Genomic DNA, 27,759 nt, shown 5'->3' on the forward strand with positions numbered 1-27,759 from the left:
GCTGTGAGGCCCATTTCCAGGGGCACTGCATTGTCCTCTTTGCTGTGTCACTGTTATTGTGTGTCAGAGAGCACGCTATTGTGTCCACCAAGCAACACATGATTCCCAACTCTTTCTTTCGCTCATCTACCTTTTCTCTGTTGGCACCACCTCTCTCTCCTCCCTCTCTGCTGCCCTCCCTGAATGTCCCTCTATTGACAGCAAACCAAAGAGCGGGTGAAGCTGTTGATCCAGCTGGCGGATGGGTTTTGTGACAAGGGCCACGCCCATGCCCTGGAGATAAAGAAATGGGTGTCCTCTGTGGACAAGCGCTACAGGGACTTCTCTCTCCGCATGGACAAATATCGAACTAGCCTGGAAACGGCGCTTGGCATCTCTTCCGATTCAAACAAGGCTGTGAGTGATTTTTTTTTTTCTTTTTTTTTTTTGTGAGTATATACACTATTGGTACATAGAGAAACTCGCAAAGAGATTTCCAAAGGTTTTAAAAATAAGACCATGACAACTTAATAGACTAACAACAACAACAAAAGAAAATCAAGCTTTGTGTTGCCTTAAGGATTTTTTTATTTATTTATTTTTTTATCAGCCAGTCCCACTGCTGCGTTTTATTTTATGGTGTGCAGAGAACAGATGGTATCGTCGTCTGTTTACCGCAAGTTGCTGTTCAAACTTTGTTTAGCGAACATCTGCCAACAGAAGGCAAACACCACACAGTGCTGGATATCCTATCTAGCTGCTGTGTGCCACATAATAACCACAACCTGCTGTGTGTTCAGAGCAAAGAGCTGCAACTGGACATCATCCCAGCTACCGCTCCGGGGTCAGAGGTCAAGCTAAGAGACGCTGCCCATGAACTCAATGAGGAAAAGAGGAAATCAGCAAGAAGAAAAGAGTAAGAACTAGACCTTTTTTTCTTCTCACCTAGTAGCTACTGAGTCTTAGAGTTATATTTCTAGACTATTGAATGTGTTTACTTTTTGTGCTCAGTCTTGCAGCAAACGTTAGTTATGACTAGTTCCTAAAAACAAGGAATATTTAAAAAACTTGACAAATAAACAAGCATGTGGCAGCCAAGAGCGCAACCCAAAGTTCCTGAGGGATGATTAATTTACCTTTGGGAAACTACAGGAATCCTTAACAAGATGGTCACCAAGTGACAGTTTTGATGATAAAATCTTCAAATCAAATGTAACCACGATGTGAATCGCATTTAAGACTTCAGGTTTGACTTCATCTTGTGCCCTTTAAAGACTTAGGAAATGTTCATATGAGCTTTCAATGAGTGGAAACACGGATTAATCAGTGATTTGTAAATATTTTTCATATCATATTCATGTTGCATTTCATTTCTAAGGCATTTGTAAATGATTTATGGGACCTTCAGAGGAATCCATCCATCAAGAGACCTGCTTTCAACCATTGCAAATGACACACTTTACAATAACATCCCAAAAGTGCATCAAGGATAATGCTTCCAACTAATACTGGCAGATTTTCCCTTCAGGTGCAAGTATGTTATTTATATGCCAGCTGTATGCAAACAATATAGGAAATCAACACTGTGCTGCTCTCAGCTGGAGTTAAAAAAACATAATGCCTGAATAAAGTTACAGGCAGGGGAGTGTAATCCAGTAGCCAAGCTACATCCAGACACCAATATTGTATTTGAAATTAAAAGCACAAAACACTTATAGACATGACAAAAAAAAACTATGAAAAATAAATAATATCAATAAAGTAATTTATTGATACTTCCATGCACTTAACCATGGATTCAAAACAGTAGAGTAAAATAGCTGCTTTGAAATGCAAAGCAGGTCATCATAATATAACAAACAAATAACTTACTGTTTTTGTTTTTTGAAATACATGATAAGCAAAACATGCAGTATTTAGCTGCATGTTACCGTGACGTTGCACATTCAAAGATTGTAATGAACTAAAAATGATTTGTGTTATTTTCTGCTTTGTTTCATGTAGTTTCCTTCCTTTGGTTATTTAGTTTTACCTGCAGCAAACTTTTAAAAAAAATTATGTATATTTCTCCAATTTTACTATCATATTGAGTCCTTTCCTCTCTTCCAGATTTATAATGGCTGAGCTGATCCAAACAGAGAAGGCATATGTCCGAGACCTACGTGAATGTATGGATGTGAGTATTGCCTTAGATCCTTTTTCTAATTAATCCTATTGTCTTGATTTGTCACTCTTAAATTGCACATGTGTTCATTAACGTTTCTGTAATTAAATTGATTCAATTTATGTAAGCAACTATTTTCGTATGGTTGCGTTTGTGCAGACTTACCTGTGGGAAATGACCAGTGGCGTCGAGGAGATTCCTCCTGGCATCGTCAACAAGGAACACATCATCTTTGGGAACATGCAGGACCTCTACGAGTTTCATCACAAGTCAGTTTAGCAGCAATCTGCGACAATGTGTAGAAATAGCATTTTTATTTCAGGTGGACAAGTATTTCACAGAGGCCAGGTGATTAATAATCTCTGTGTAAATATTTTTTTCCTCTCCAAACAGTATCTTCTTGAAGGAGCTGGAGAAGTATGAGCAGCTTCCAGAGGATGTTGGCCATTGTTTTGTGACCTGGGTAAGTGAGCATCTGTGTTTGCTGTGTTTTTTATTTCAAGTAGTTATGATAATTATTTTACAACACAATACATTTGAAATTTGAACACATTTTTAAAATAAAACTGTCGTCATATTACTTTGGTCAGGTTGGTAATTTCTCTCTCAATTTCAATTTCTCCCTCAAATTATAGAATATTTGAGGGAGAAATTGCTGTTTTAACTGGTGTTTAGCAATAAAATTAGGGTTCGTATCTTGATTATAACACATTTATGAAATCTCCTACTCAGGCTGACAAATTCCAGATGTATGTGAACTACTGCAAGAACAAACCTGACTCCACTCAGCTCATCCTGGAACACGCTGGACCCTACTTTGACGTAAGTAAAGCTTTAAATTGCCAGAAATTCTGACTTACTTGCTTTAAACCATTAAATAAATAAATAAATATCTCGCTTAGTTTAAGACATGTTTCTATTTTGATCCACAGGAAATTCAACAAAGACATCGCCTTGCCAACTCCATCTCTTCTTACCTCATCAAGCCCGTTCAACGAATCACAAAATACCAATTACTTCTAAAGGTAGAGCAAGTTTCAAATGAATTTCGGCGACATGATTAGTCACCTGCAATTTTTTTTATGTTTGGAGGTGGAAATGTTAGACCTGGAAAAAGGAGTGGAAACACATTCACGCTTAAAATAATTTTGGATTTCGTAGCATGGTTTCTGAAACATGTCCATATGAATGTTCTTCCACTAAAGGAGTTGTTGACGTGCTGTGAAGAGGGGAAAGGTGAAATCAAGGATGGCCTGGAAGTGATGCTCAGCGTTCCAAAGAAAGCCAATGATGCCATGCACCTCTCTATGCTGGAAGGCATGTAGAACCAGACATCACACACACGCACGCACACGCACACGCGCACACACGCACACACTTCCACTACACTGGTACAGTTTTATTCAGAAAACAAAACAACAAAAAAAGATTCCCATTCTGATCTATTGTAACTGGTGATTATTCTGCCTTGAGACTATTATTTTTTTAAATCTAACATCAATGTCATTCAATTGAATGATACCTCGTAACCTTTGTCCTATTTCTTCATGTTATAGCCACAAACTTTAATGTGTTTTTTAGGATTTTATGATAAACCAACACAAAGTAGTGAAGTGGAAAAAAACTAAGAAAAACAAACTTGTATTTATTTAAATTTCCCCAAAATTTCCTCGTAAGTGCCCCATGTCTTAATGTGTCACATAAAATCCCCATAAAACACTTTGATGTTAGTAGATGTATTGCAACAAGATGCGAAAAAGTTTGAAGAGTATCGCAATGATGTGTCCAAATACAAGCACAGCTCAATAGATCACTGGCTTGCTCAGTTCCATCTTCTGGTTTCTCAGGGTTTGACGGGAACATAGACTCCCAGGGGGAGCTGATACTCCAGGAGTCCTTCCAGGTGTGGGATCCCAAGACTCTCATCCGGAAAGGCCGTGATAGACATCTGTTTCTCTTTGAGATGTCCCTGGTCTTCAGCAAGGAAGTGAAAGACTCGAACGGCCGCAGTAAATACCTCTACAAGAGCAAGCTCTTTGTAAGAAGACCCTTAATTTGCTAGTGTAAATCCTTAGGACATGTGCTGTGTAAGTCAACAAGGCTTGTTCTCTTGTTGCAAAATGTGTAAGTGCTGTTGTGCTTTTTTTTTTTTTCTTTCTTTCTACAGACATCAGAGCTTGGAGTGACAGAACATGTGGAGGGGGATCCTTGTAAGTTTGCCTTGTGGCTGGGCAGGACGCCAACCTCAGACAACAAGATTGTCCTCAAGGTACGACTGAGAAGTGTTCTACAATTTCCTTCGTTACATCACTCAAAGTTGAAAGTGTAGTCTGAAAGATTTTATATTAAATTGCACTTCCGATTGTCGTGTTTGTAGAAGGAGGTTAGGAGCCCCGAGGTTGACCTGCATGGCAGTAGGTGGCACTCGAAAGCTTTTGTGTTTAAATTTATACCTGTTTAAACTTAAACAGGTATAAATTTAAACAATTTATACCTGTTTAAATTGGTATAAAACACCAATTTAAACAGCGTCTTATATAACACACCACTGCAGCAAGCACTGTAGCTGTTTGCTGAGTGAAATAGAAAAGGACTCTATTGATTATGGAATAGTGACTCAAGATTAAATAAGATCAAACAGTTCGTGGGATCAGATGGAACAATAATTTTGACAACAAACGTCATTCTGCGCTCTCTACAGGCTTACACAATGCCATGAGTCAACATCTACACTCTGTGAAAAAAATCTACCTTCTCTCCTTCTTTGAGGAACAAAATCTGATGTTCTGCATTTTTTCAAAGTACTCTCGAGAGTTTTTCCATATGCTTTGTCTAAACCGTTCATGTGATTTTTATTTATTTATTTTCTTTCCTGCAGGCATCAAGTATAGAGAACAAGCAGGACTGGATCAAGCACATTAGGGAAGTAATCCAGGAGAGAACTGTCCTCCTACGTGGAGCTCTGAAGGAGCCCATTCACATCCCTAAAGCCACTACTGCTAAACACAAAGGCAGGCGGTAAGCAAAGATAATACTGACCCGGACTTGAAAGACATACGGTCAGATATAAAATAGTTATATAATCAGGATTACAAAACACAGCAGGTGTAGAAAGTAAAAGCTGCATTTTAAAATTGTATTTAAAAAAAGTCCTAATTCTTGTACTTATTTTGTCATGTTACAGCCACAAACTTCAGTTTTGACGATTTTGTGTGATTAAGCAAAACATAATATTGGCACCAATTTTGAAGAAGGTGCACAAACTGTCTGGTCAAATTGCAGTGCAAAGGTGGTTTTACACGTTATTGACTCAGTACAGCCGAATAAAAACACCTGACACACATTTGGGATTTTCACTTATGAAAAGGTTAAAAAATAATCGATTATGTTTCTCTACTCAACAATAATGCACCTGTTGGTCAACGACAGAAAGTACCAATAAACACAATGAAGTTTGTGGCAATGATGTGATAAAATGCAAAGCTTTCAGGCGATGTGAATATCAAAGAGAGATTCAATGTTATGAATACCAGTCAATATTTTTGTCTTCCTGAAGGGATGGAGAGGATCTAGACAGCCAGGGAGATGCTAGCAGCCAACCAGATACCATCTCTATCGCCTCCAGGACATCCCAGAACACACTGGACAGTGACAAGGTTGGACACACACACACGCACACACAATTCTTCAACTTTATATCTGCCAGGTAGCACCTAAACTGGGCATTGTTTATACAGTTTTAAGTATCTACCTGTATCACAAGACACAAAGCTATTTCTGTTTGTCAATAAGTAGCCATTCTGTGATTGGGCAGGATGAGTACCGTCACACATTTCTGTCAGAAACTGCAAACTGGATGGATACAGACAACTGTCTGGAAATCACTTCCTGTGAAAGTGTTTGATTGTGTTTAGTGAAAGAAACGGCCCATCTGACAGAGCTCTAATACAGTGTGTGTGTGCGTGTGTGTGTGTGTGTGCGTGCGTGTGCGTGCGTGCGCACGTGCGTGTGTTTGTGTGGTAGAGAGAGAAAATCCTTGCTCTCTGGGAACAGTAACGATCAGCTTTGGTTATATGTGGCAATCACACCACAGAAGGCTTATCCTCCTACGCTCAGTATGATCAATTGTAAAGCTAACAGTCGGATATAAAAATAAAATAATAAAATCCTTCCTCTGCCTTCGTGTTGTATTAATTATAAATCCGAGGAGTGGATCGGGTCATTATTTTCACACTTGACTTGGATTTACCCCAGATCGGCCCCTCACCGGGCTTCCTCGGCAATCAGGAGAATAAGAAAATTATAATGTTCAGCTTTCACAGCTTAACTGCTAGTGTAGCGCTAATCTCGACTTGTGCAGCTGCTTTATGCAACACAGGACTGTTTTAGATGGGAGGTGAACAAGTCCGTGTCTGCTTGTGCATCTGCCCGCTCCCGTCAAAATCATCAAAGAAGCTAATTAATTAAGAATTGTCCCCTCAGTTCGGAGCATGCTCACTTGCATAAAGATCCAAGAACACAGAGGAACACGTGCACATTTGAATGGGCGTCCCATTCCCACTTTTTGAATGCGTCTCTGTGTGCCCCGTCTTTCTGAGGGTACTCACATGAGACATTTCTTTCAGGAGGCAGTGACAGTGGCATGCTTGTGCTGCTGGCGTGGGGGCGGGGGGGGCGGGCAGAGTGTGTGTGCGCACTTCTGTTCCGGTGTGTTTTTCTGTTGAAGTGACTGACTTGTGTGTCAGCAGCTTCAGCCTCCCACTCTCTTTTCACAGAGGATGCTCGTCTTCTTGCCAGACAGGAGAGCACGGCATCATCCCGTCACATTAATCGATCACAGACGTCTCTCTAAAATTTGGGCAGTTTTCTTCCTCTCTGCTTTTCTGGAGTCTGTTTTTGTTAGTGATGAAGTGGGGACCTTAGTCAGGTCATTTTTTTTGGGAAGCATTTGTTAGAGGAAGAATGGATTAAATTGCTCTGCTGCAGAGAGAAGCTCCTACTGAGGAAATCATCTTAGCGTCGGTAGTCTAAAAGTGAGGACTTCAAAGAAGAGCTTGTGGATCATTTTTCAACTTTGACCAGAGCTTCAAATATATTCCACGTAGCTTCTAAACCAACATTTCAGAAAATGAGTGTGACCGTACTTTGGGTGACAGCTCCTTATCGAGTAACCATCTTCTGTGTGTGATTGAGGAACATTTTAGAGATCCCTGCTGAAAATCAGTCAGCGCTCCAGAACTTGTTTTGCTTTTCTGACCATCTTTCATGATGAGGGAGTGGAAGACAATTGACAAACTGGAAGAGAAGATCTCCAATCCTGTCTCTCAGCTCCTGAGCTCTCTGGCTCTGCCACACTATCAGAGGGTATGTTGCAAATATAGACTTTTTCCTTCATGGATGATTTGGCAATGGAGCTCATGACTATAGTGTATGCACTTGTAAAAAATAATACTAACATTGATAGTAACCTCTAATAACTTTTTTTCTGCATTGTTATATGGAGATTTATTTTTCATATAACTAAATTTTCTCTACCTGTCATTTTGCATTAAAAGCAGCAAACAGCCTCATTTAAAGTCAGATTGTGTGATAGTGTTTTTTTTCTTCTGTTTAGCTAAATTAGGTCTGTAATCATTACTGCTTGTAATTTTTTCACTTTATTGCTCTCACTTTTGCTATACATATGGATATATGTATAACAACATACATTAGTCTACATATTAGTAAAATAATTGTTACAGTAGATTTATTGATTACAGATTCGGTACATTACATTTGTATTGAAAAGATGCTTAAATATGACACAAAAAAACCACAAATGTATGTTAGGTCTGAATTTTTATAATATTTTGTTAGATGAAACGTTGACTAAAACAACACTAGACTATCCTAGTGTTATAATTCACTCCTGTTTACTATTTTGATCCTTAATATTTCCACGCATGGTATGCAGCCATGTTAACAGTCAACAAATAAAAATGTTTTTCAAATGCATTGATCAGAATTTTGTGGCATATTTTCAATCTGTGTTTTGTAAAGCTCAGACCTGCTGGTTCTGATTTTAGCAAATTCTGCATTTAATAATAGGTTTCCTAGCCTTCCTGCTGAGAGCAGTCCTTAATTATGTACGTTAGGCTTTGAAGTTGCCTTTCTCCCGTTAGGAAAATGTCAACATAAGACTGGGTTTCTTTTAAAAATGAGACAAGATCATGTACAGAGTCGACATTTTAAACCTTTTGATTAGCGCAGCTCAAGTCACAGCTTACTATCAGCCCTGTGTTTATTCTTTAAGAAAATGGTAATCTGTTGGCTTTCTAAATGGTTGAAAACAATCCCAAATACGACTTGTTCCATGAAGTACTTAGGCTGAAAGCACGAAAAGATAAAACAGATCCACTTTTCTGTACCTAGTCCAGCCTTGCTGTTATCTGCTGAATGTCTCGCTCTCACGCAGCCTGGATGACCCGTAAAAATGTCTCAACATTTTATAGAATATGCAATTTCCAATAAAATCACTGCTTACATCTCTGTTTTCTCTGATTTCATCTTAAGCATCATAATGATGCTGCAGTAAATATTCCATCTGTCCACTCTGAAGAGCGTTGGTATTAGCACGACCTGGTTGTACCGATGTACGGTGCTTTCAGGGAGCAACAAACCAGGTCAAGGACAATTAAGCTACAAATCAACAGATTCCTATCACCAGCCCCATTTCTCTGCATTTGAAATATTAATCAGCGATCATTCACTCCTTCCATCACAGCTATCTGGTGGCTGCGAACTGACGGTGGTGATCCACGACTTTATGGCCAGTAACGGCAGCAGCAATGGGGAGCTTACCGTACGCCGAGGACAGACCGTGGAGGTTCTGGAGCGACTTCATGACAAACCAGACTGGTGCTTGGTCAGGACCACGGACCGCTCCCCTGCTCAGGAGGGAATCGTTCCCTGCTCCATCCTCTGCATTGCACACTCCCGGTCCTCCATGGAGATGGAGGGGCTGTTCAACCACAAAGGTAGGACCAGAGTGTTTTCCTCACTTCTTAAAGCTCAAGTGGATTGAAAAATATTTGATCAAACTGAAATATATCTGACAAAGTAAATATCTTTTTTTTTCTTTAATGTGATAGCCAACCTCAAAACTTCTATTCAAGTATCTCGGTTACGCACATGAACATGCGACACCTAACAAGATTCCTTCTTTATTTGCAAACACATCACAGTTAACCTTCTCAGCCTGAGTTTCTTATTCAGTAACTGCTTCGGGAAACACAAACATGTATTTCCAAGTGTTGCTATGCAACAGTGAAGATCATATCTGAAGCGCAGCTCTAATAATTATCTTTAAGAATTTCATGACTTCCTCTCACTTCCTCCCAGCAGCTACCTACCTTATTATTACATTTGGAAGCCCTCTTTTTGGCTTAAACATGAAACAGCATGTGGTGAAATGACAGAGGATGTGATGTCACCAACTCCATTAGTCATTATGAGAAGCTGTTAGCATGTTTGTTGGGGTGCTAAAAGTGCTTTTATGAATTTTTCTTTTCAGCATAAGAGTCTAACCACTGCTTCAATGCTTCATGCTGCTTCTTTGTCCTCAGGGACAGCTCAGTTTCAGCTTTTTGTGGGTCAGTGCAATGATATCATCTGGTGCCATCTGCTTTCTTGCAATCTTGTGATTCGCTGAGAGACTAGAAAGCCCCGTCTGATCCGTTTCATGGCGTTGTGCGGAATGTTCTTCTTTTGGTCATGTTAGGTGTTGGTTTCAGACTCTTGAGGAACGGTCTCCAGTTGAGCTGCACCAATCAATATTTTTTGTGGTTAATTTCAGTTTTGTGTAAAGTTTTGACTGCTGGTATCAAATCTGATGTCTTACTAGCTGTGAAAGAACAGTTTTTTTTTCAAAAGCCTTCCCATGGCGAGCTTTCTTTCGCTATAAGCAACGTTTTGTAAAAATCATCTAGTAGACATTGAGATGACTTCATCGTCATATATTAGCGATTAGAGGATAAAGCAGAGCAATGTTGTTGTAATTCTGGCTTCCTGTGATCTGCTAAGTCTTGCCTGAGGAAAAAAAATCTGATATTGAATATATATATTCCCTATTATATATTTTCTCCTATATCCGAGTTCTCAGATTGTATTTTAAGCACCTTGTTGATTCTGAAAATGGCTAACTTTGAGACATCTTTACTCAGTAAAGGTGTTTGAGATAAAACTGATAGTATTATCTCCAGCTTCTACAATAGCATAGTTGCGTGTACTTCTAGTTACGTATACTAGTCTGTTTCCTGTCAACTGAACACTTGAAATCATTCGCCTGAAGACTGATTAAATTAAACAACAATGACAACAACAGAAGAGACCAAAATGTAAGATGGTTGCTGTCTTATCTTCTAAATGTGCATTTTGGTTTTTGGAATCTGGAAGAGTGGGTGAGAGCTGGGCTGCTTGTTTCTATGGAGATAAAGCATAGAAATATTTGGCTTGCAGCCTCCTTGTACTTGGTAGAAGAAAAGTCTGCATTTGTATTTAAATGACAATATGCCCGGAGTTTGGAGTTAACTGAATGATTTACTACAATAGTCCAGTAGAAAATAGGAACGAATTTCCCAAACACTTATTGAAAACTTTCGACTCTAGGTTCCTTTGTCCTGTCGTGTTTTTGATTCCTTGACTGCACCCTCACAGTCAGTTTGTGTTGTTTTTCATGTTACCGGAGGAAGTAATGAAAAGGAGGCTCTCCCTGCAGGGGTTGTTCTAGTAAAAAAGAAAAAATGCCTCTGTGTAGGAGGTGGACAAAAAAAATGAGGAAAACATCTTTGCTATTTTCTCATCTTCTTTCTTTCTTAATGATCAATAATTAAGTTTTTTTTGTTGTTTTTTTGCCCAAGTTGTGAGAAAGTGACTGTTCAGGAAATCAGACTGTTGTCCAGGAATGTCTCCATTTTCATCCTCTCTGTCTGTTAACTTTTTTTTTTTTTACAAAATAGGGAAGCGCCCACACAGAGGCATCACTCTTCAGAGCAGTTGGTGTTCTTTCTATTTTTTTATTTGTTTTATACTTGCTGACAATCATACACATATTAATTATATCCTCACTGTTGGTAGCCTTGAAGCTGCTTATGGCTCCCATTTAGCTTCACTGAGGCATCTTTGTGTGTCTCACCTCCATATTTGCAGATGAACCCTTTTTTCCTGTTCACTTCAGATGGATTTCATAACAGAGTCTATATTTATTCCAAGCATACTGCACAACTTGTATGCATCCTAATGCCTGTAAAATATGCACCCGCCCACACGGCTCGTGTGGGCGCTTCTACAAAGGGTAATACGGTAGATGAGCTGCATGTTTCCAGACGTCCCTTTGGAACAGGAGATATCCTCACAGCAGCCCACTCGCTAGGGAGGGAGGGAGGAAAAGAAGATACAAAGAAAGGGAGAGGATAACATCCTACACTATAATGCAGCATTTGACTTCTCTTTTCGCCTCACACTGGACTTCTCACTTTCTCTCTGTGGAATATCGGCAGAGTTTATTTAATTGCAAGACCTTTTCCAAAGCAGTTCGGATTAGGTTAGGCTGATTTTTTTTCTTTCTTCTTCTTCATAAAAACTCTCATACGTGTGGAAATGCTTTAACAGAATAAGTCGGGAGTCAAGAGGCTTATATACTAAGCGAACATGGCCCGTGGGATCGAGTCCTTGGTGTCTTTGAGCCCGTTTTTCTCAATGGATTTATCAGGGGAAGACCCCTCAGACAGCTGCAAGTTCTGGCTGCTGGATCTGGGTAGGTGCTTCCATCATGCGCGACACATGAGGAAGAAACGTTATTTCTAGGAGGACACGTGTAAATGTCAATCTCTCTCATGGAAGCTTTCATTCGTATTCATTTGGAGTACGTATTTGTGACATTTAAAAACGGGGTTGTTTGTCACAATAGAAGCCGAGTCTAATAAATGATAAGCTGTTCTTGTTGAAAGAAAAATATGAGCCAGGCTGCAAAAATGTATCCTTTCATCTCAAAAGTTCTACGTGTGGGAAAGAAAGCTTTAATGTGTGTGAAACAGCTGGTTTTTTGTGTTATGCTTCTAGTGCATCTTTTCTTATTCAGTCATTTTAAAGTTCATCTCTGGATCAGGTTGTGGCATTGTGGCGCTGAAATTAATTTAGACGATGCATTATTATGTGATGCGGCTTTAAATCTGCTGCAATCTCTATCACTAGATTATGTTTCTGTGTGTGTGCGTGTATGTGTGTGTGTGTGTGTATGGGCTCACCAGGCAGGCTCTGCACAGATGGGCTGTGGATCTTACTGTAAACCTCAGCAAGAAAGAAAAATATAAGAGCAAAAAGAGAACGAGGCTTTTAGAATGTAGTTTTTCCTCAACTGCTCCGCAGATGTCAGATGTATACAATGAAAGCTAAACAAAATCCAGTTCTGATTGATTCTGTGCTCCATGAATACTGCCGTGGGAAGCCCTCTCAAGCCTTCTCCATGTGTTTACAGATAAGCATGTCAAGTCTCCCAGCGCTTTCCCACACGTTGTACCTCTTCCCCCGAAGGCAGGTCCTTAACCACATCTTCCAGCCGTGTGTTTTTGCATCAATTCTCCTGCGGAAGATAAGACCACCCAAAAAACGCTCTCCTGGAGAGACTTCTGGAATCCCAGGCATGCTTCCGTGTTGCTGCACAGACCTTTTTAATCACTGCAGTCGTATGTTCGACCCCCACATGCAGCCCCACTCGTATTCTTAGTGCAAACCTTGTAAATCTGCAAAGTTCTTTGCAGTGGCCTGCGTTGCCACTTGTTTAGTGAACTTGTTCAGATTTTGGTCACAAACTTATTTTTAGCTTTCTCGAATACTATTTGCTTAGGCCATCACAAAACTTCTGAAGAAAAGCAAGTAGGTTGCTGCCACTGCTGTGTTTTAAGTGGAGGGATTTTTTTTTATTATTTTTTTTTATTATTTTCCACCACACAATTCGTTTTTTTTGCTTGTTTTTCTTCAATGACTCTTGGCAAAGTGCAGACATGACTTCTTCTGTCTTTCTCTTAGCATTACTTTTCTTCTCCTTCGCTAGTGAAGGTCAGTTTTGTTGAGGTAACAAAAAATAGTTATGTCGTTGAAAAATTCAGACTCTTAGCTGTGGATCTGGTCTTCCAGATTTGTCATGGGCACCTTGGTTGCTTCAGTTTGGGGTGATGACATTGTTTATGTACCTAAACCTGCGATAAACATCCAGTCGACTTTGTCCTTGACCTGTCCGGTATGTTTCTTGATGCTGTATGATCTCTAATGTTCTCTGACAAACCTGTGGAGCCTTGACGGATTAGCTGTTTATGACGAGTTTAAATTATTCACAGGTTAACTTTATTTAGCAATTAGGTAACTTCTGAAAGCAACTTAGTGCCCCAGGCTTTATTAGAAGGTAATTAAATTAAGGAGGATTGAAATGTTTAAAACATTTTGCAAACCTCATAATGTTTTCCCTCCACTTCACAATTTTGCAGTGTTGTGTTGGACATTACATGAACACAGTTTAGTACATTTCCAATATGTCTTCAAAAAATATTGGTAGACAGACTCGATGACAGTTTTTATGAAGTTTAATATCTGCTGATAATTTGGGTTGCATAGAACGTGCTTTTGCTTGTGTATGCACATTTGTTAGGTTCACATTGTTCACCGTGTTTCTGCTCAGTGCAGATATGCATCGATAGTCCTGCAGCTAAAGCTGTCCCAGTCGCATCAGCAGTTTAATGCTCAAATGAATTTGCTGATGAATTAAACAGGAAGCAAAGTAGACAAGGACAGCTCTTCCCTAATGAAAACAGGAGGATATTAGAAGATTAAAAAGCATATTAGGACATTTTGTAAAGCAGGGGAGCTCCAGTCCTGTCCCTCCAGAATCTACTGTATCCTGCGACTTTTAGATGCATCCCTTTCTCCAAGACACCTGAAAGGAATACATTTTTTTCGTCACCAGAACTCTGAAGCTGAATGAAATGCTAGTTGATGCAGGCTTGTTGTTTGTTTGCTTGTTCAGGATATTAGAAGGGAGTAGGATTTGAGGTGAATCGGGAGGACACACATGTATTTTCCAATCTCGGATAGCAAAAACGTGAAGCTAGAGGATTACTGTAAGACAAGCAGCTGAAATAACATTGCAACATTGATCTGGGCCTCTGACTACCTTGTCTTTAGGAGAGTCATGTAAGGCCGTTTGCACATCCCGCAAGAGCTCCTTAGGGTTTTCCAGGAAAGATTGTCTGAGCATGTATCACTGCTAGAATTGTGGACAGACCTAGGATTTGTCTCAGATATTACATCTTTTGGGCCACAGATTTACTGTTATATATTGGCAAACTTTTACATGATTACTATAGAGAAACTGTGAGCTAATAAGTAGCAAACTTACGTCGAAACCCTGAAGGCGTCCAACATTCATCATGTCATTGCAGCTGGACGTGCTGGAATTGTTAGATTTGGACAGCGAGGTCAGGAGGGGGTTCCCGCGCATAAGCTCAGGACTAGCTGTCCTTGAGGTGTCTCCAGAGTGAAAGAGAGCCCAGGCAGGGGGAAAGGGCTCCCATTCGACCATCTCCATGTGTCTGGAGAGTTATTACTCTCCAAGGAGGAATGTGTCAAGGTTGCTGACCCCATGTTGTACCCATTCACATCCTTCTTAGAGGACCCTGGTCACTTATCACAACCAATAAATGCTTGTTTAGTTGAGACTTGAGCATTTTAAACATGCAACATGCGGTGCAAGTTATTGATTTCTACGCTGTTTTACTCTTTAAGTGAACAGAACCACACTTAAAGCTGGGTAAAAGTCTTCTGATTATTTTTTATAACAAATATCTAGAAGACATCTTTAAAGACAGTTATTGGTGCAGCATTCCCTTCCTGCAATTCTATGCTTTCTAAACCTTTCGTTGCACAGTAACATGTTAAATGTACTTGTTAACTGTGGCTACATGTTCCCTTGTGAGCCCAGCATGTCTGCAGGAAACATGGTCTGTTTGTTATACATGAGAGGCCTGACTGATGCGTACTTCCCCTGGTTTGTACTCTTGAAAAGCACACGTTTGCTTTTGCTTTGCACAGCTGGGTTTTCTAAATAGGGTTTCAGTAGCTTTTAAGTTTTAAATATAAAACAAATTGCAGCATGTTAGAAATGTTATTTACCTTTTTTTTCTTTTGCAAAAACAGTGAAACTGGTATTTTAAGAATATTGAGGCATAACAGATTCTCATACCAGATCATGCCTTCTTTGGACATACATAAAGAAATTGTAACTGTGCAGTTTGGTATGTTTTTTAGCTTTCTAAACCCATGTTATTTTACAAAAATGCAACATTATTAGAGGTGCAAAATAAGTCTTTCTAAAAAAAAGTGGTGGCTTTAGAACTTTCTCATAATTGGGAACCAAACTCCCCCTTCCCTTTTAGACAACAGAATACATCCCCATTGGTTTGATTAGTCATAGAACAGCGTTTTACTTCTCCATAAAGAGCGTTAAAGATGGTAAAATTGTAACGGTCCAGGCTGTTTCATCACAGCTGTCCAGAGTTCAATTAAGGGCAACTTATCTGCACAATCTATTGGAGGATTTAGGTTTTATTTTTGAGTTGATTCATCAGCCTGCCACACATGCTAACAGAACAGAGCAGTGATCAGTTGTTAATAGCAGATTGGAGATGCTATAAATAATAATCTGATTTGCTGAAGCAGTTTGGAAATCGCAAGCACAGGTGGCTGAATAAAACCTTCCAAACTGGTAATTGAAGACATAATCCTGGGACTGAATAGTGAGTTAAAAAAGACTTTTTGTTTTGACTAATTTCATGTTCCGATCACAAAGGCATAACTACAGAGTATGCGGGTATTGGAAACACTTTGTGGTTGTAGGCAGGCATACATCACATCAACTCTAAAATCTAATAACATAATTTTGTGTGGGTTTTCCTTCAAGCAAGACAAACATATCTCCTTCACTTTATTGTTGTCCTGAAATAGATTGCTTGAGTCAAGAGGAGAGGAGTGAAATAAGTGTTTATGCGTTTCTGTGGAAAAATAATTATTGAATGGAAATAAGATACAAATCGACATTTTATTGTGCTCCGTCATGACGAATCGATCATATAATCTTAAATCGTAAGCTCACAAGACAGCGATTTTATTCAGTCACGCTAATCACGTCAGTGGACACGACTTTAATAGTTTCTTCACAATGCCTGAAGTGTCAGCGTTTCTGGGAACTACATTGTTTTCTTTGCTCGCATGTGAAGCGTGAACACATGCTTCCTATAAACGGAGCGCAGTAAAAGTCTTGCAGAGGCTCAACCGCTGGCACGCACGTTTACATGTAGCGCAGTTGCATTTTCTCAGGCTGTGTGAGAACAGGCAGTCTCCACACACACACACACACCTGTCATTCATAAGTGTTGCTCAAGTGAGTCACTTGAATTAATGTTTAACAGCTGCATCTGCATCCATGAAACGGCTAAGCGATGGCGATGCCAGAGGCTGCGATCTCAAATCCGATTTTTGGCTGGTTTCCAGTAACATTCATACTTTTTATTTTTTGTTTTTTATGAAGCTCCTAACGAATGATTTTCAACATGAATGAAATGCGACGATCTCCTGAAAAACAAAAGGAAAAGATTAGAGGTGGATAAAATACACAGAAGGATATAACTTTACTCACTCAATGCCTGAAGCCTCTCTTTATCCTGTTTTATTTCCTCGTTGCGTTTCTCTTCTATGAAGATTTTTCCTCCTACAGATTCCCCAAGGAGCGTCATCACTGTGTGGAGGTGGCTCGCCTGCCTACTGAACAATAAGCACACAAATACATGCCAGTAATCTCAGTCTTGTGTTGACCTTTCTTCTATTTTCTCTTAAACTTTTCAATGTCAGTTACCTAAACTTCCGGATTTTTAAACTGAATTGAATGTAACAGACAATAATCGAAATTTGGTTATATTTTGATTTTACGTCTTTGACTTTTCTGGGCTCATTACAGACATACAGTTCGCCATTTAGTGGCTCATTTAAAGTCTGCACTTTTTTGGAAAACTTTCACCTGCCCTGTGTCAGAAAGCAGTCATCATTCAGCAGGGTTTTACGGAGTAAAGTACTAAAGATTACCTTCTGACCCAGCTTTAGCATATTAGCAATTAGCAATAATAGCAAGGCTAACATTGTCAAAACTGTACTGTATCTGTATCCCTCAAATAATGTAGAATGTGGCAGGCTGTACTTTGACTCTGAGATTTCCAAAAGCTTACCAAAATGTCCATGTCCAAAATATTTCATCACAAAGTGAAAGTTGGGGGGGAAAACCTGTTTTGAGGCAACATAACTGTACTCTGCTCAGCCCTCCTGTCACTCCCCTGTAGTTTTGCTCTCTCTACATGTCACACAACTTGATTGAAGCAGACATGTCTTGACAAAATACTTCCTCCCGACTTCTTGTTGCATTTCTTTCTTTTAGTCATCCAAGCCAGATTGTGTTGTGGTCAGTACAACCTGGAAGAACTTAAAATGATGCATTTACTGGTTGCAAAACAATAACAGATGTTTGACCTTTTTAGATGGTTTAGCGTTGGTTTCTCTTCGCATTGCTTGTGTTGTCGCCAGTTGAATTAATAATCTCTTCTCTCACCCCCTACCTCTCCCTTACATTTAGACACATTGTCTGTATCCAGCAACGACGCCTTGCAGCCTGGGTCCAGTCACACTCTTGGACCCCATAGCTCTCCTGGCCCCAAGCGTCCGGGGAACACCTTGAGAAAGTGGCTTACCAGCCCGGTGCGAAGGCTGAGCTCCGGGAAAGCTGACGGGCACGTGAAGAAACTCGCCCACAAGCACAAGAAAAATCGCGACGGCACGAGAAAGAACATGGACGCGATACCTGGCTCGCAGAAAGACTCTGACGACAGCGCCGCCACGCCACAAGATGAAACCCTGGAGGAGGTAAGAACAGATGCCGTGAAACTGTCAGCAGACCTGGCAGAGTACAGAGTCTCCCATTTGTTCAATCTCTTTCTCCAGCGGATGCGTAACGAAGGGCTGAGCAGTGGCACCCTTTCCAAGTCTTCCTCATCAGGTATGCAGAGCTGCGGCGAGGAGGAAGGAGAGGAGGGGGCCGACGCCGTCCCTCTACCGCCCCCTATGGCAATCCAGCAGCATAGCTTACTGCAGCCTGACTCCCAAGATGATAAGGTGGATTATTTTGCTTACCTCTTTCTCTGTTAATTTATAATTTGTTGTAGGACATGATGACAAATAAAAGGAATATTTCTTTCTGTGTTTGCACTTCAGTTTCCTTAGTCTTCTGTTTACTGCTTCATATTATCATACAGCGGAATGATGACTCATAAATGCCAGTCTTTCTTGTTAAGTAGGAAGGCAGTTGTTAAAGATATGTGCCAAAGTGTGGTGCTGTAAAAAAGTATTTTGTTTCTTTACAAAATTCTTCAGCTTTTGCTTTATTGGTTACATTTAATGTTTCAAATTCTATCCAGAGCTACTTGATTCAATGTGGACAAATAAGTGTGCCCTAGTAGATTATTGCAAACAAGCAGATTTTTTTGTACAGCCTCTTCACATGTTCTCCCCATTCACACATGGGTTCTCTCCAGGTACTCCACCAAAAAAGGTTAATTGGTTTCTTTAAATTGCTCTTAGGTATGTCTATCGTTGTTTCCCTGTGTGCCTGTGTATTGCAACATGGCCATCTGTTCACAGCATACCCTCCTCTTGCCCAAAGTAGATGGATAGATGGATGAGGAAAGGGACAAATACATTTTCACAGCACTGTATAGAGTTAGAGTAAGGAATATTACTCCAAAAATTGCCAGTTTCTTCTGAAAAAGATTATCTATATAATCATATTTTAAACTCATGTTGGGAGAATTTGTAGAACTCTCACTTTCCATCAACTCAGAACTAACAAAATACTGCAAACCTTAAATTTGCACTAATAATTTTTTTCTCTCTTTTTGCTCTTATTTTCCAAATGGCTGCATGTTTGCTCCTTCAGCATTATGTTGATTTCTGTTCTGCCTCTCTCCTGTCCCAGTTTCCACATCTTTCCATGTAATTTCACTTAATAGTCTTTTTTATTTTTTTAGCTCCTGTTTTTTTTCTTTTCTCTCTCTATGTTTCTCTCCTTTGGAATGTAACTGTTTTTTTTGTTGTTGGTGTTGTTAATTGACAATACTCCATTTACTGGTGTCTGCAGAAGCAAGGTATTGCTGAGTTAACAGTTATGCCCAAATGATCCTTTCTGCTTTAATCATCGCCTTTCTCATTTTTCTCTAAGCTCTGTTGCAGAGGCAAACTGTTTAATGGAGTATTAAGCAACATTGCTCGCTATAAATGAGTTGTCTGACCAGTCACTGCACGTGCACTTAATTATAAGCACTCTGCTCCTTAAAATTGCCCTGACCTATACCCACCTAATGATCCCTTTTTCCATGAGACCACCCTGTGATTGGCTCCCGGTTGGTCTTTAAGTAATCATGCCATTAGGATAAAACCACACGCAAGCAGTTCTTTTTGTGGACATGTGGAATATCGAGGTCCAAACACCAGAATGGTGAGCCTAATCAGCGTTCGCAGTGATGATCATCTAGAATGAACATATGCATGCACAAATATAAGACTTGCAAATGTGTTTTATGATTTCAAGAAGCATTCACTTCTTATTTTAAAAAGGGTTTGGTTTTCACATGTGAGCAGCCAGCCCAAACGTTTCCCAGTTTCTAGATGCCTTCTAGATGCAACGCGGCATTTTAAACGTTGTACCGATAACGATTTATGTATTCACCTTGAGTCGTTTACTTTATTCCTTCTACCCACTCTGCCTTTCAGTCTACGTCTCGGCTGTCTGCTCGTCCCAGCAGTTCAGAGACACCGAGTGCCGCAGAGTTGGTCAGTGCCATCGAGGAGCTGGTGAAGAGCAAGATGGTGAGTACAAAGTTGTCAACAACACCCACTAGTACTTGTAAATCTGGCGCACATGTACACAAAACAATTCTGATAGATGTGCACGAAAGAACACACTTTTTTTTTTTCCTGGTGTCAGTGATGGAGAATGACATCCAAGCCTACTTGTCATCTGTCAAAACTCTGACTAACTGTGCCAGCTGTCCTCTGTTCAAACCAATGGGCACTAATCCCTAAGACACTCGTGGCCACTGTCCTACATCCAGAAAATCCTTCATGTTGATGGAAAACAAGTTAAAACTTGTTGTAAGTGTCTTTTTTTTTTCTCACTCTTTTTGTATCTTCAATTTGTCTTTTCTGTTCTTGTGCAGTCCCTGGAGGACCGTCCCAGTTCTCTGTCAGTGGAGCAAGGCGACAGCAGCTCACCCTCTCTCAACCCCTCTGATAACTCTCTGCTCTCCTCCTCCTCGCCCATCGACGAAATGGACGAGCGAAAAACCAACTTCCTCAAAAGGAGACAGTGAGTTACAAGCTTTTTTTATTTTTATTTTTTTCTCATGAGCGTTTAGGGTGAAACTTGACCTCATTTGGATGAGGCTGATCAGTGACTTGTAGAGATACTTATAGTTTAACATATATGTTAATGCAGCGGCCTTTTAATTTAATTTAATATAATACGCAACACGAGTAGTGCATAAATTTAGCATGACATTGTATTCTTAACCCCTTACTTTGACATTTTTAAATAAATTCCAGTGCAACCAGTTCTCTTCAATTTGCAAGTAAGAATCCACCTGTATATTGTTTAATCTCAGTAAATGCCGCTGTTCTGTGAAAGCTTGAGAGGTTTGTCAGAGAACATTAGTGAACAAATGGTATTATACCGGGATCCACAGCTAGAGTGGGAAACGCTCATAAAAGCATTCCAGTTCTGTTTTTCACAGAACAATGACAAGAAAGAGCAAAAATAACAAATGCCAAAGGAGCAAAAAATAACTACAGTGTATTTACATTTGGATTCCAGTCATGTAAGAGATGACAGACAAGGTTTTCTCGTCAAATGAGGCCAAAACTAAACCTTTTTGCCTACATGGGAAATTATGTGTTTGGTAGCAGGTATAGGGAACCTGGTCACAGCTGACTGAGAGATAAATGAGTCTAAATTCTGGATAATCCAATAACAAATGATGGGTTTCCAGCTTTACGTAAAAAAACTCTGATAATATACACTGCATTTAGTGGCTGTATTGTGAGAAAATGTAAAACTTTTGAGAGGAACAACTGCATCGCAGAGTCCCGGGGCATTATTGACGTTCATACTTGAATTTTTTGAAACTGTAACATTTTCGCTTTTCTCCTGCTCAGCTATGTGCTTCTGGAGTTGGTGGAGACTGAGAGAGACTATGTCAGAGACCTGGGCTCTGTAGTGGAGGTGAAACCACACAAAAATCTACAGTCGGATTATTGATCAACGCTTCCTGTGGGTTTTACAGACGTGTTTGCTTTCCTATCCACAGGGCTACATGAGCAGGATGAAAGAGGAAGGAGTTCCGGATGATATGAGGGGGAAAGATAAGATGGTCTTTGGAAACATCCATCAGATCTACGACTGGCACAAAGAGTACGTGCACGGCCTTTTTCCAGTTAACACACCCTGCATGCTACAGCAGGAGGGCTTATACAACAAAAATAAAAGAAAAACACAAAAAGGATTGTCAACATGATGCATCTTGTTGTGTAAAATCAATAGTTTTTTTTCCCTTCATATATCCACAGTTTTTTCCTGGGAGAACTTGAAAAGTGCTTGGAGGATCCTGAACGGCTAGCTCCTTTATTTGTCAAACAGGTTAAAAGAAACAAGCTTCTGTCTTCCATGAACATTATTTGTTAAATGTTTTGTTTACGTAAAATAAAATTTGATTTTGCTCTTTTCTCAATTCCAGGAGCGGAGGCTGCACATGTACATTGTGTACTGTCAGAACAAGCCCAAATCTGAACACATTGTGTCAGAATATATCGACACTTACTTTGAGGTAAAACATTTTATGAACTTTCTACCTGTAGCTCTTTACATATGTCGTCTAGTTGATGACTGGTCCATGAATGTGACATATTTATATCTTTGCCCAGGACCTTAAGCAGCGATTGGGTCACAGATTACAGATCACAGACCTGCTAATCAAACCAGTTCAACGGATTATGAAGTACCAGCTACTACTGAAGGTACTGCAAAAACCTCCTTATGTAAATCAGTGCATAATTAAACAGCACAAATTGCATCGATCTATATGTTTCTTCACCCCAACAGGATCTTCTCAAAGTTTCCAAAAAAGCAGGAGCTGATACGACAGAGCTGGAGGTACAGCGCTCAGTATAAAACCAGAAATTGATCTCGCATCATGCCAACATTTCTGTAATCAACTACGTTTCTTCTTGACTTTTGTGCAAATGCTTTGTTTTAAAAGTGTGCATTCGTCCTGTTTTAGAAAGCTGTAGAAGTGATGTGTGTGGTCCCAAAACGCTGCAATGACATGATGAATGTTGGACGCCTTCAGGGTTTCGACGTAAGTTTGCTACTTATTAGCTCACAGTTTCTCTATAGTAATCATGTAAAAGTTTGCCAATATATAACAGTAAATCTGTGGCCCATTGTAAATTACTTGAAGTAAGTCCATTGCCACCAGGTGTCAGTGTGAAACCATTTATTTTAATAAGAAGTGTTGGCGATGCGTCAGATGAAGCTGTTTTTTCTTCCTAATGTAGTTCTGCTTTACTTGACACTTTTTTTATGATTCTGGTGCTTTTTTTTCTTCCTTTTTTCTTAGGGTAAAATTGTAGCTCAGGGCAGACTGCTCCTGCAGGACACCTTCATGGTCTCAGACCAAGATGGAGGCCTCCTGTCCAGAATGAAAGAGAGGCGAGTGTTTCTGTTTGAGCAGATAGTTATATTCAGTGAGCCTCTGGACAAAAAGAAGGGCTTCTCTACTCCAGGCTACCTCTTCAAAAATAGCATCAAGGTGAGTTCAGCTCAGTGAAATCACAAAGAGCCACAGAAAGTTGTTTTTCTTTTAAGAATATATATATAAAACCTGATTTTTTTCTTTGCAGGTGAGCTGCTTGGGTCTGGAGGAAAATTCAGACGACCCCTGTAAGTTTACGCTGATCTCCAGGTCATCCAGCGGTAACCTGGAAAGGTTCACCTTCCATTCCTCCAGCCCCGGGGTCAGTCAGGCCTGGGTCCACCAGGTCAGCCAGATTCTGGAGAACCAGCGCAATTTCCTCAATGGTAAACACAAATTTTCTGATTCTTATGTACAAAAAATATGTATACTCGGAGCTACTGCAGCGCCTTTGTCTGTTTTATTGTGATTGTATAAAAAATACATGGTTTTATAAAAATCGGGGGAAAAAAGTGTGTGATAATATTTGTGTTAGAATGCCTTAGTGAAAGTCTGATACTAATTTTCATCTTAAAATCCAAGTCAATAAAGGTATTTAGTTACAGTTTATTTCTTTTGTGCTGTACACCATTAAGCTCCCATTGGCTTATAATTCACTCAAACATCTCAAGCTTTTCAGAATGTATCTGTTAAAAATGGGGAAAACCATTTGTCCTTTTTCCTACTATGCCACAGTTGTGCAATACTTTTTTTGTCACACAATAGTTCAATAAAATATCTGAAAGAGTGACACTGTAAAAAAAAAGAAGAAAACTTTCAAAATGCACTTAACGACATGAGAAAAAAAAAATATTATTTTTTTTTGTCCCACAGCTTTAACGTCACCCATAGAGTACCAGAGGAACCACGTGGGAGGTGGAGGACCCCCCAGCAGTAGCAGCAGCAGTACAGGAGGTAGCAGCACCAACAGCACCTCCAGCATGGGAGGAGGAGGTGGAGGTGGAGGAGGCGGAGGCTCTGGAGGATCAGGGGGCAACTCCTCCTCCCTGTGCGGCCCTCGCTCCCGCCCGTCTCGTATCCCACAGCCATCCTCACGGCTCCCCCAGCCCGTTCACCACCACCACCCCCCGGGCCCCGAGGGGCCTGACAGATCAGCAGGTATGTGGTCCCCCAGCCACCCGTCCCTTCCCTCTTACCCGTATTCAGACAGCCCAACTAATGGAGAGCTGCTGTCCTCTGAGGTGTTCACTCTGAAGAGGTCGGACAGTTCGCAAGGGAATAACTATAATAACAGTAACAGGCCAGCAGATAACACGGACGGGGGTCTGAGACAAACTTTTGGGGCGTACGAGGAAACCCAGGCACATCAAAAAACTGCAGTGCCACAGATGCCAGTGGCTCCTCTGAGTTTTTCCCTCAGAAGCCCTCGAGTTGGGACAGTTTCCCCGCATATATCCCCTCAAACCCCTGGAGGAGGAAAGGAACCGTTCGTCCCTTCAAGCCCAGCACATAAAGGGAATCCTTTCTGGGCTGTCGTTCCCCCCATGCCTCCCTCTCCAGCCGGCAGGCCCGGTTCCTTCTCCTTCCCCAGTGACAATAGCGGTGGTGGGGACTCCCTGGGCAGAGGAATGCCGCCTTTCCTCCGCAACTCCGGCCACAGTAAGGAAACAGACAGAATGAGCACCTGCTCCTCCACCAGTGAGCAGTCGGTAACATCCACCCAGAGCAACGGGGTAAGACGTCAAGACGAGGTCACGACTCTTAAGGAGCCTCGGCGCTCCTCACTAGTCACTAACCACTTCCTAACTTACTGACTGGCTTTCAACCAGCCACCCTGCTGCTGGCTCTGAGAATGGCTTCTACATGCAACTACAACTACAACTACTGAAACACTGACAGGAGATTAACATCTACCGACCGGCGTGTACTAACTTCACTGACAGCGGTAGTGGAGAATACTTGGTGCTCTCCTTGAGTTTACTAACAGATCTGACTCACAGGGCTCCTGTCGTATCTGCTTTGTGAGACGCTCTCTCTGCACTCGGTGTTTGCTTTTCAACTGTGATTTTCCGACACTTCTCAGAGGGCGCAAAGCAACACTTTTTCTCTCTTTCTTCTGTGTGACAAGCGACAACCAATGATCTGACTGATCAGGGAGCTGTCGGACAGCACATCTGCAACGACTCTGTTTTTCTCATCGTCTCTTCTGTATCCAACCCTTCTTTTTGTCAATTTAGTTTTTATTCCTGGAGTGCAAAAAACATTTCAACATTTCAGCGCCTCTCACTTGAGGATCACCACTTCTGTGTCACGATTTGTCGAACCTCACTTTGAATGATAACATCCGTGCAATTGCAAGATTGTATTTTTTTTTTTTGGGAAAAAAAAAAGGGATTTTGCAATGCTTTTGTAGCCGCATGCATTCAATAAACTGTTTCCATCAATAAAAATCACACATTCGATGGCTTATTGACCAACTTTCCTTTGACGAATGTTTTAATTTCAACATCGTTTACTTTCAGGAGTGTTTAGTTGTGCGCTAAGTTCCACGATCCTCTTCTCCAGCAGAGTGAAAGCAGTAGCAGCAGCAGCAGTGTGTCCACCATGTTGGTGACTCAGGACTATGTGGCGGTGAAGGAGGATGAGATCAGCGTGGTGCAGGGTGAGGTGGTCCAAATGCTCGCCAGCAACCAGCAGAACATGTTCTTGGTGTACCGGGCCGCCAACGAGCACTCCCCAGCGGCTGAAGGCTGGATCCCTGGCTACGTGTTGGGACATACCTCATCCTCCACCACACCCGACCTCCCTGAAGGAACCATCAAGTAAGAGATTGTTTTGTTCGTTTGGTATAAATAGCACCTGACGAGTGACGCACCAATCAGAATTTCGTGGCCATTTTCTCCAAGGTTTCATACTGATTTGTAATCATGTCTGAATAAATAAATACTAAGTGAAATACAAAATTTGAATTACTGAGATTAGGCAACAGTATCACAGCATTTCTCTGCTACATTCAGGGCAGTCGGCAAATACTTTCTTTGTAATAATGCTTATCTAAAAAAAAATTCTCCAAATCTAAAAATTGCCAGCTTTGAGTCTTTTCTCAGATATACTTTCACATTGCGAGGTTTTTTCTTTTGTTTTGTTTTGTCATGGCAACCAATAGCTCTACTTGTGACAGCCTATTAATCAAACACCTTTTCAAATCTTTAAAATAAAAACATTTTCAACATTGTCTCCTTTTTTTGGCGTAGAAAATCCCTGTCATGGCACACTGCGCTGCGTATCCGTCGAAAGTCTGAAAAAAGAGATAAAGATGGCAGAAAATTGGAAAACGGCTACCGCAAGTCCCAGGACGGCCTGGCTAACAAGGTTTCTGTCAAGGTAGGAAGCAGAAGGAGATCCATGGTGCTCGAATCAATTCACTCTGTGCCACTGTTTTTTTCTTTTTTTTGTTTTTTTGTTTGTTTTTTTTTAACTCAATCTATCTCCTTTCCCTTCAGCTTCTGAATCCCAACTTCATCTACGATGGTAAGCTGATTTAATTCAATCCGTTTATAAAAAATGAATAGATAAAGGTAACACAAAATACGAAAACCTCCTCTTGTTTTCATGCAGCCCCCCCGGAGTTCCTCATCCCTCTCAGCGACGCGTCATGTGAGAGCGGCGACAGCGTCACCCTGAGGTGTAAGGTGTGTGGCCGACCTCGCGCCGCTGTCTCATGGCGTGGACCCGACAATAGCATTCTGAGCAACAACGGACACTACAGCGTCACGTACAGGTATGACCCCGCCTCAGGTCAGCGTGTTCTGATGTCCGAATCGTGCCTCACGCTCTGCCGCCCTTTGACTCTGGGTCACTGCAGTGAAACAGGAGAGGCGTCCCTGCATGTCCTGCGAGTGTCTGTGGAGGACAGCGGCGTCTACACGTGTGTGGCCACCAACGTAGCAGGCACCGTCACCTCCTCCGCCTGCCTCACGGTGTCAGGTGAGACTTGCGTCGTGGTTCAATGTTTCACCTGTTTTTTTTTGGGGGGGGGGGGTTACAGTGTTTCGTAACTGACAGAGTCTAAAAATTGTATGTGAATGTCTTCTGCAGCTCCTAATAACGGCAGCGAAGACATCTGGAAAAGTAGCTTTGAGTCTTACTTCACAGAGATCACTGAGCTTGGAAGGTAAGCCTGCATCGCGGCCTATTCCGCCACATCAAAGTCAATGCAAACTTCTCGTTAAACATCGCAGTGACTCTCCTCTTTGTTTTTTTTTGTATGTTTTTTTCCCAGGGGGCGATTCTCGGTGACCAAGCGGTGTGACCAGAGAGGCAGTAAACGCACCATCGCAGCAAAACACGTCAACAAGAAGCTGCTGTGTCGAGAGCAGGTGCTGCAGGAGATCCGACTCCTCCAGACTCTGGACCATCCAAACCTGGTCAGACTGCTGGACACCTACGAGACAGCCCACAGCTACGTCCTTGTACTGGAGATGTAAGTACTGTGGATTTACCCTTGCTTAACGTGTAAGCTGATGATAATGTGACCGATGACGTGTTTGGTTTTGGGGGTTTTTTTCCGCTGTCAGGGCTGACCAGGGTCGCTTCCTGGACTACATCGTGAGCTGGGGAAACCTGACTGAGGAGAAGGTGGCTTTATACCTCCGAGATATCCTCGAAGCTCTCCAGTACTTGCACGGCTGGAAGGTAGCACACCTTGATCTCAAAGTAAGCGGACGATCATTACTTTACTTGCAC

General features: G+C 41.1%; 1 protein-coding gene and 1 long non-coding RNA gene across 9 annotated transcripts in view; one reads left to right on the forward strand and one right to left on the reverse strand.

Moving 5' to 3' along the window:
• triob (trio Rho guanine nucleotide exchange factor b) overlaps positions 1-27,759 on the forward strand; it is a 97,610-nt gene that overhangs the window by 66,251 nt on the left and 3,600 nt on the right. For 5 of the 8 annotated variants that reach the window (XM_008432160.3, XM_081597711.1, XM_081597709.1 and 2 more), the window contains 35 exons: positions 202-396; positions 780-895; positions 2,089-2,155; positions 2,303-2,412; positions 2,537-2,606; positions 2,876-2,965; positions 3,076-3,168; positions 3,349-3,460; positions 3,991-4,181; positions 4,311-4,412; positions 5,022-5,161; positions 5,700-5,799; positions 8,907-9,159; positions 17,850-18,136; positions 18,215-18,385; positions 20,039-20,134; positions 20,485-20,633; positions 21,479-21,545; positions 21,631-21,734; positions 21,890-21,959; positions 22,057-22,146; positions 22,244-22,336; positions 22,422-22,472; positions 22,600-22,677; positions 22,939-23,130; positions 23,222-23,399; positions 23,887-24,746; positions 25,582-25,835; positions 26,268-26,397; positions 26,517-26,544; positions 26,632-26,794; positions 26,879-27,000; positions 27,112-27,187; positions 27,296-27,496; positions 27,591-27,729. In XM_008432160.3, the coding sequence (XP_008430382.1) occupies positions 202-396; positions 780-895; positions 2,089-2,155; positions 2,303-2,412; positions 2,537-2,606; positions 2,876-2,965; positions 3,076-3,168; positions 3,349-3,460; positions 3,991-4,181; positions 4,311-4,412; positions 5,022-5,161; positions 5,700-5,799; positions 8,907-9,159; positions 17,850-18,136; positions 18,215-18,385; positions 20,039-20,134; positions 20,485-20,633; positions 21,479-21,545; positions 21,631-21,734; positions 21,890-21,959; positions 22,057-22,146; positions 22,244-22,336; positions 22,422-22,472; positions 22,600-22,677; positions 22,939-23,130; positions 23,222-23,399; positions 23,887-24,746; positions 25,582-25,835; positions 26,268-26,397; positions 26,517-26,544; positions 26,632-26,794; positions 26,879-27,000; positions 27,112-27,187; positions 27,296-27,496; positions 27,591-27,729 (5,238 nt within the window). Of the gene's footprint in view, positions 1-201; positions 397-779; positions 896-2,088; positions 2,156-2,302; positions 2,413-2,536; positions 2,607-2,875; positions 2,966-3,075; positions 3,169-3,348; positions 3,461-3,990; positions 4,182-4,310; positions 4,413-5,021; positions 5,162-5,699; positions 5,800-8,906; positions 9,160-17,849; positions 18,137-18,214; positions 18,386-20,038; positions 20,135-20,484; positions 20,634-21,478; positions 21,546-21,630; positions 21,735-21,889; positions 21,960-22,056; positions 22,147-22,243; positions 22,337-22,421; positions 22,473-22,599; positions 22,678-22,938; positions 23,131-23,221; positions 23,400-23,886; positions 24,747-25,578; positions 25,836-26,267; positions 26,398-26,516; positions 26,545-26,631; positions 26,795-26,878; positions 27,001-27,111; positions 27,188-27,295; positions 27,497-27,590; positions 27,730-27,759 lie in introns of those variants that run through there. The other 3 variants (XM_081597708.1, XM_008432167.3, XM_008432168.3) reach the window with 3 other exon arrangements.
• On the reverse strand, positions 16,192-17,850 carry LOC103478368 (uncharacterized). Its single transcript, XR_535791.2, has 3 exons — positions 17,449-17,850; positions 16,866-16,990; positions 16,192-16,801 (listed from the first exon to the last, which is right to left on the reverse strand). It is a non-coding gene; the product is annotated as an uncharacterized LOC103478368 (long non-coding RNA).

This window comes from Poecilia reticulata, chromosome 16, assembly GCF_904066995.2.
Source record: "Poecilia reticulata chromosome 16, P_reticulata-male-v2, whole genome shotgun sequence".
Lineage (NCBI taxonomy): Eukaryota > Metazoa > Chordata > Actinopteri > Cyprinodontiformes > Poeciliidae > Poecilia > Poecilia reticulata.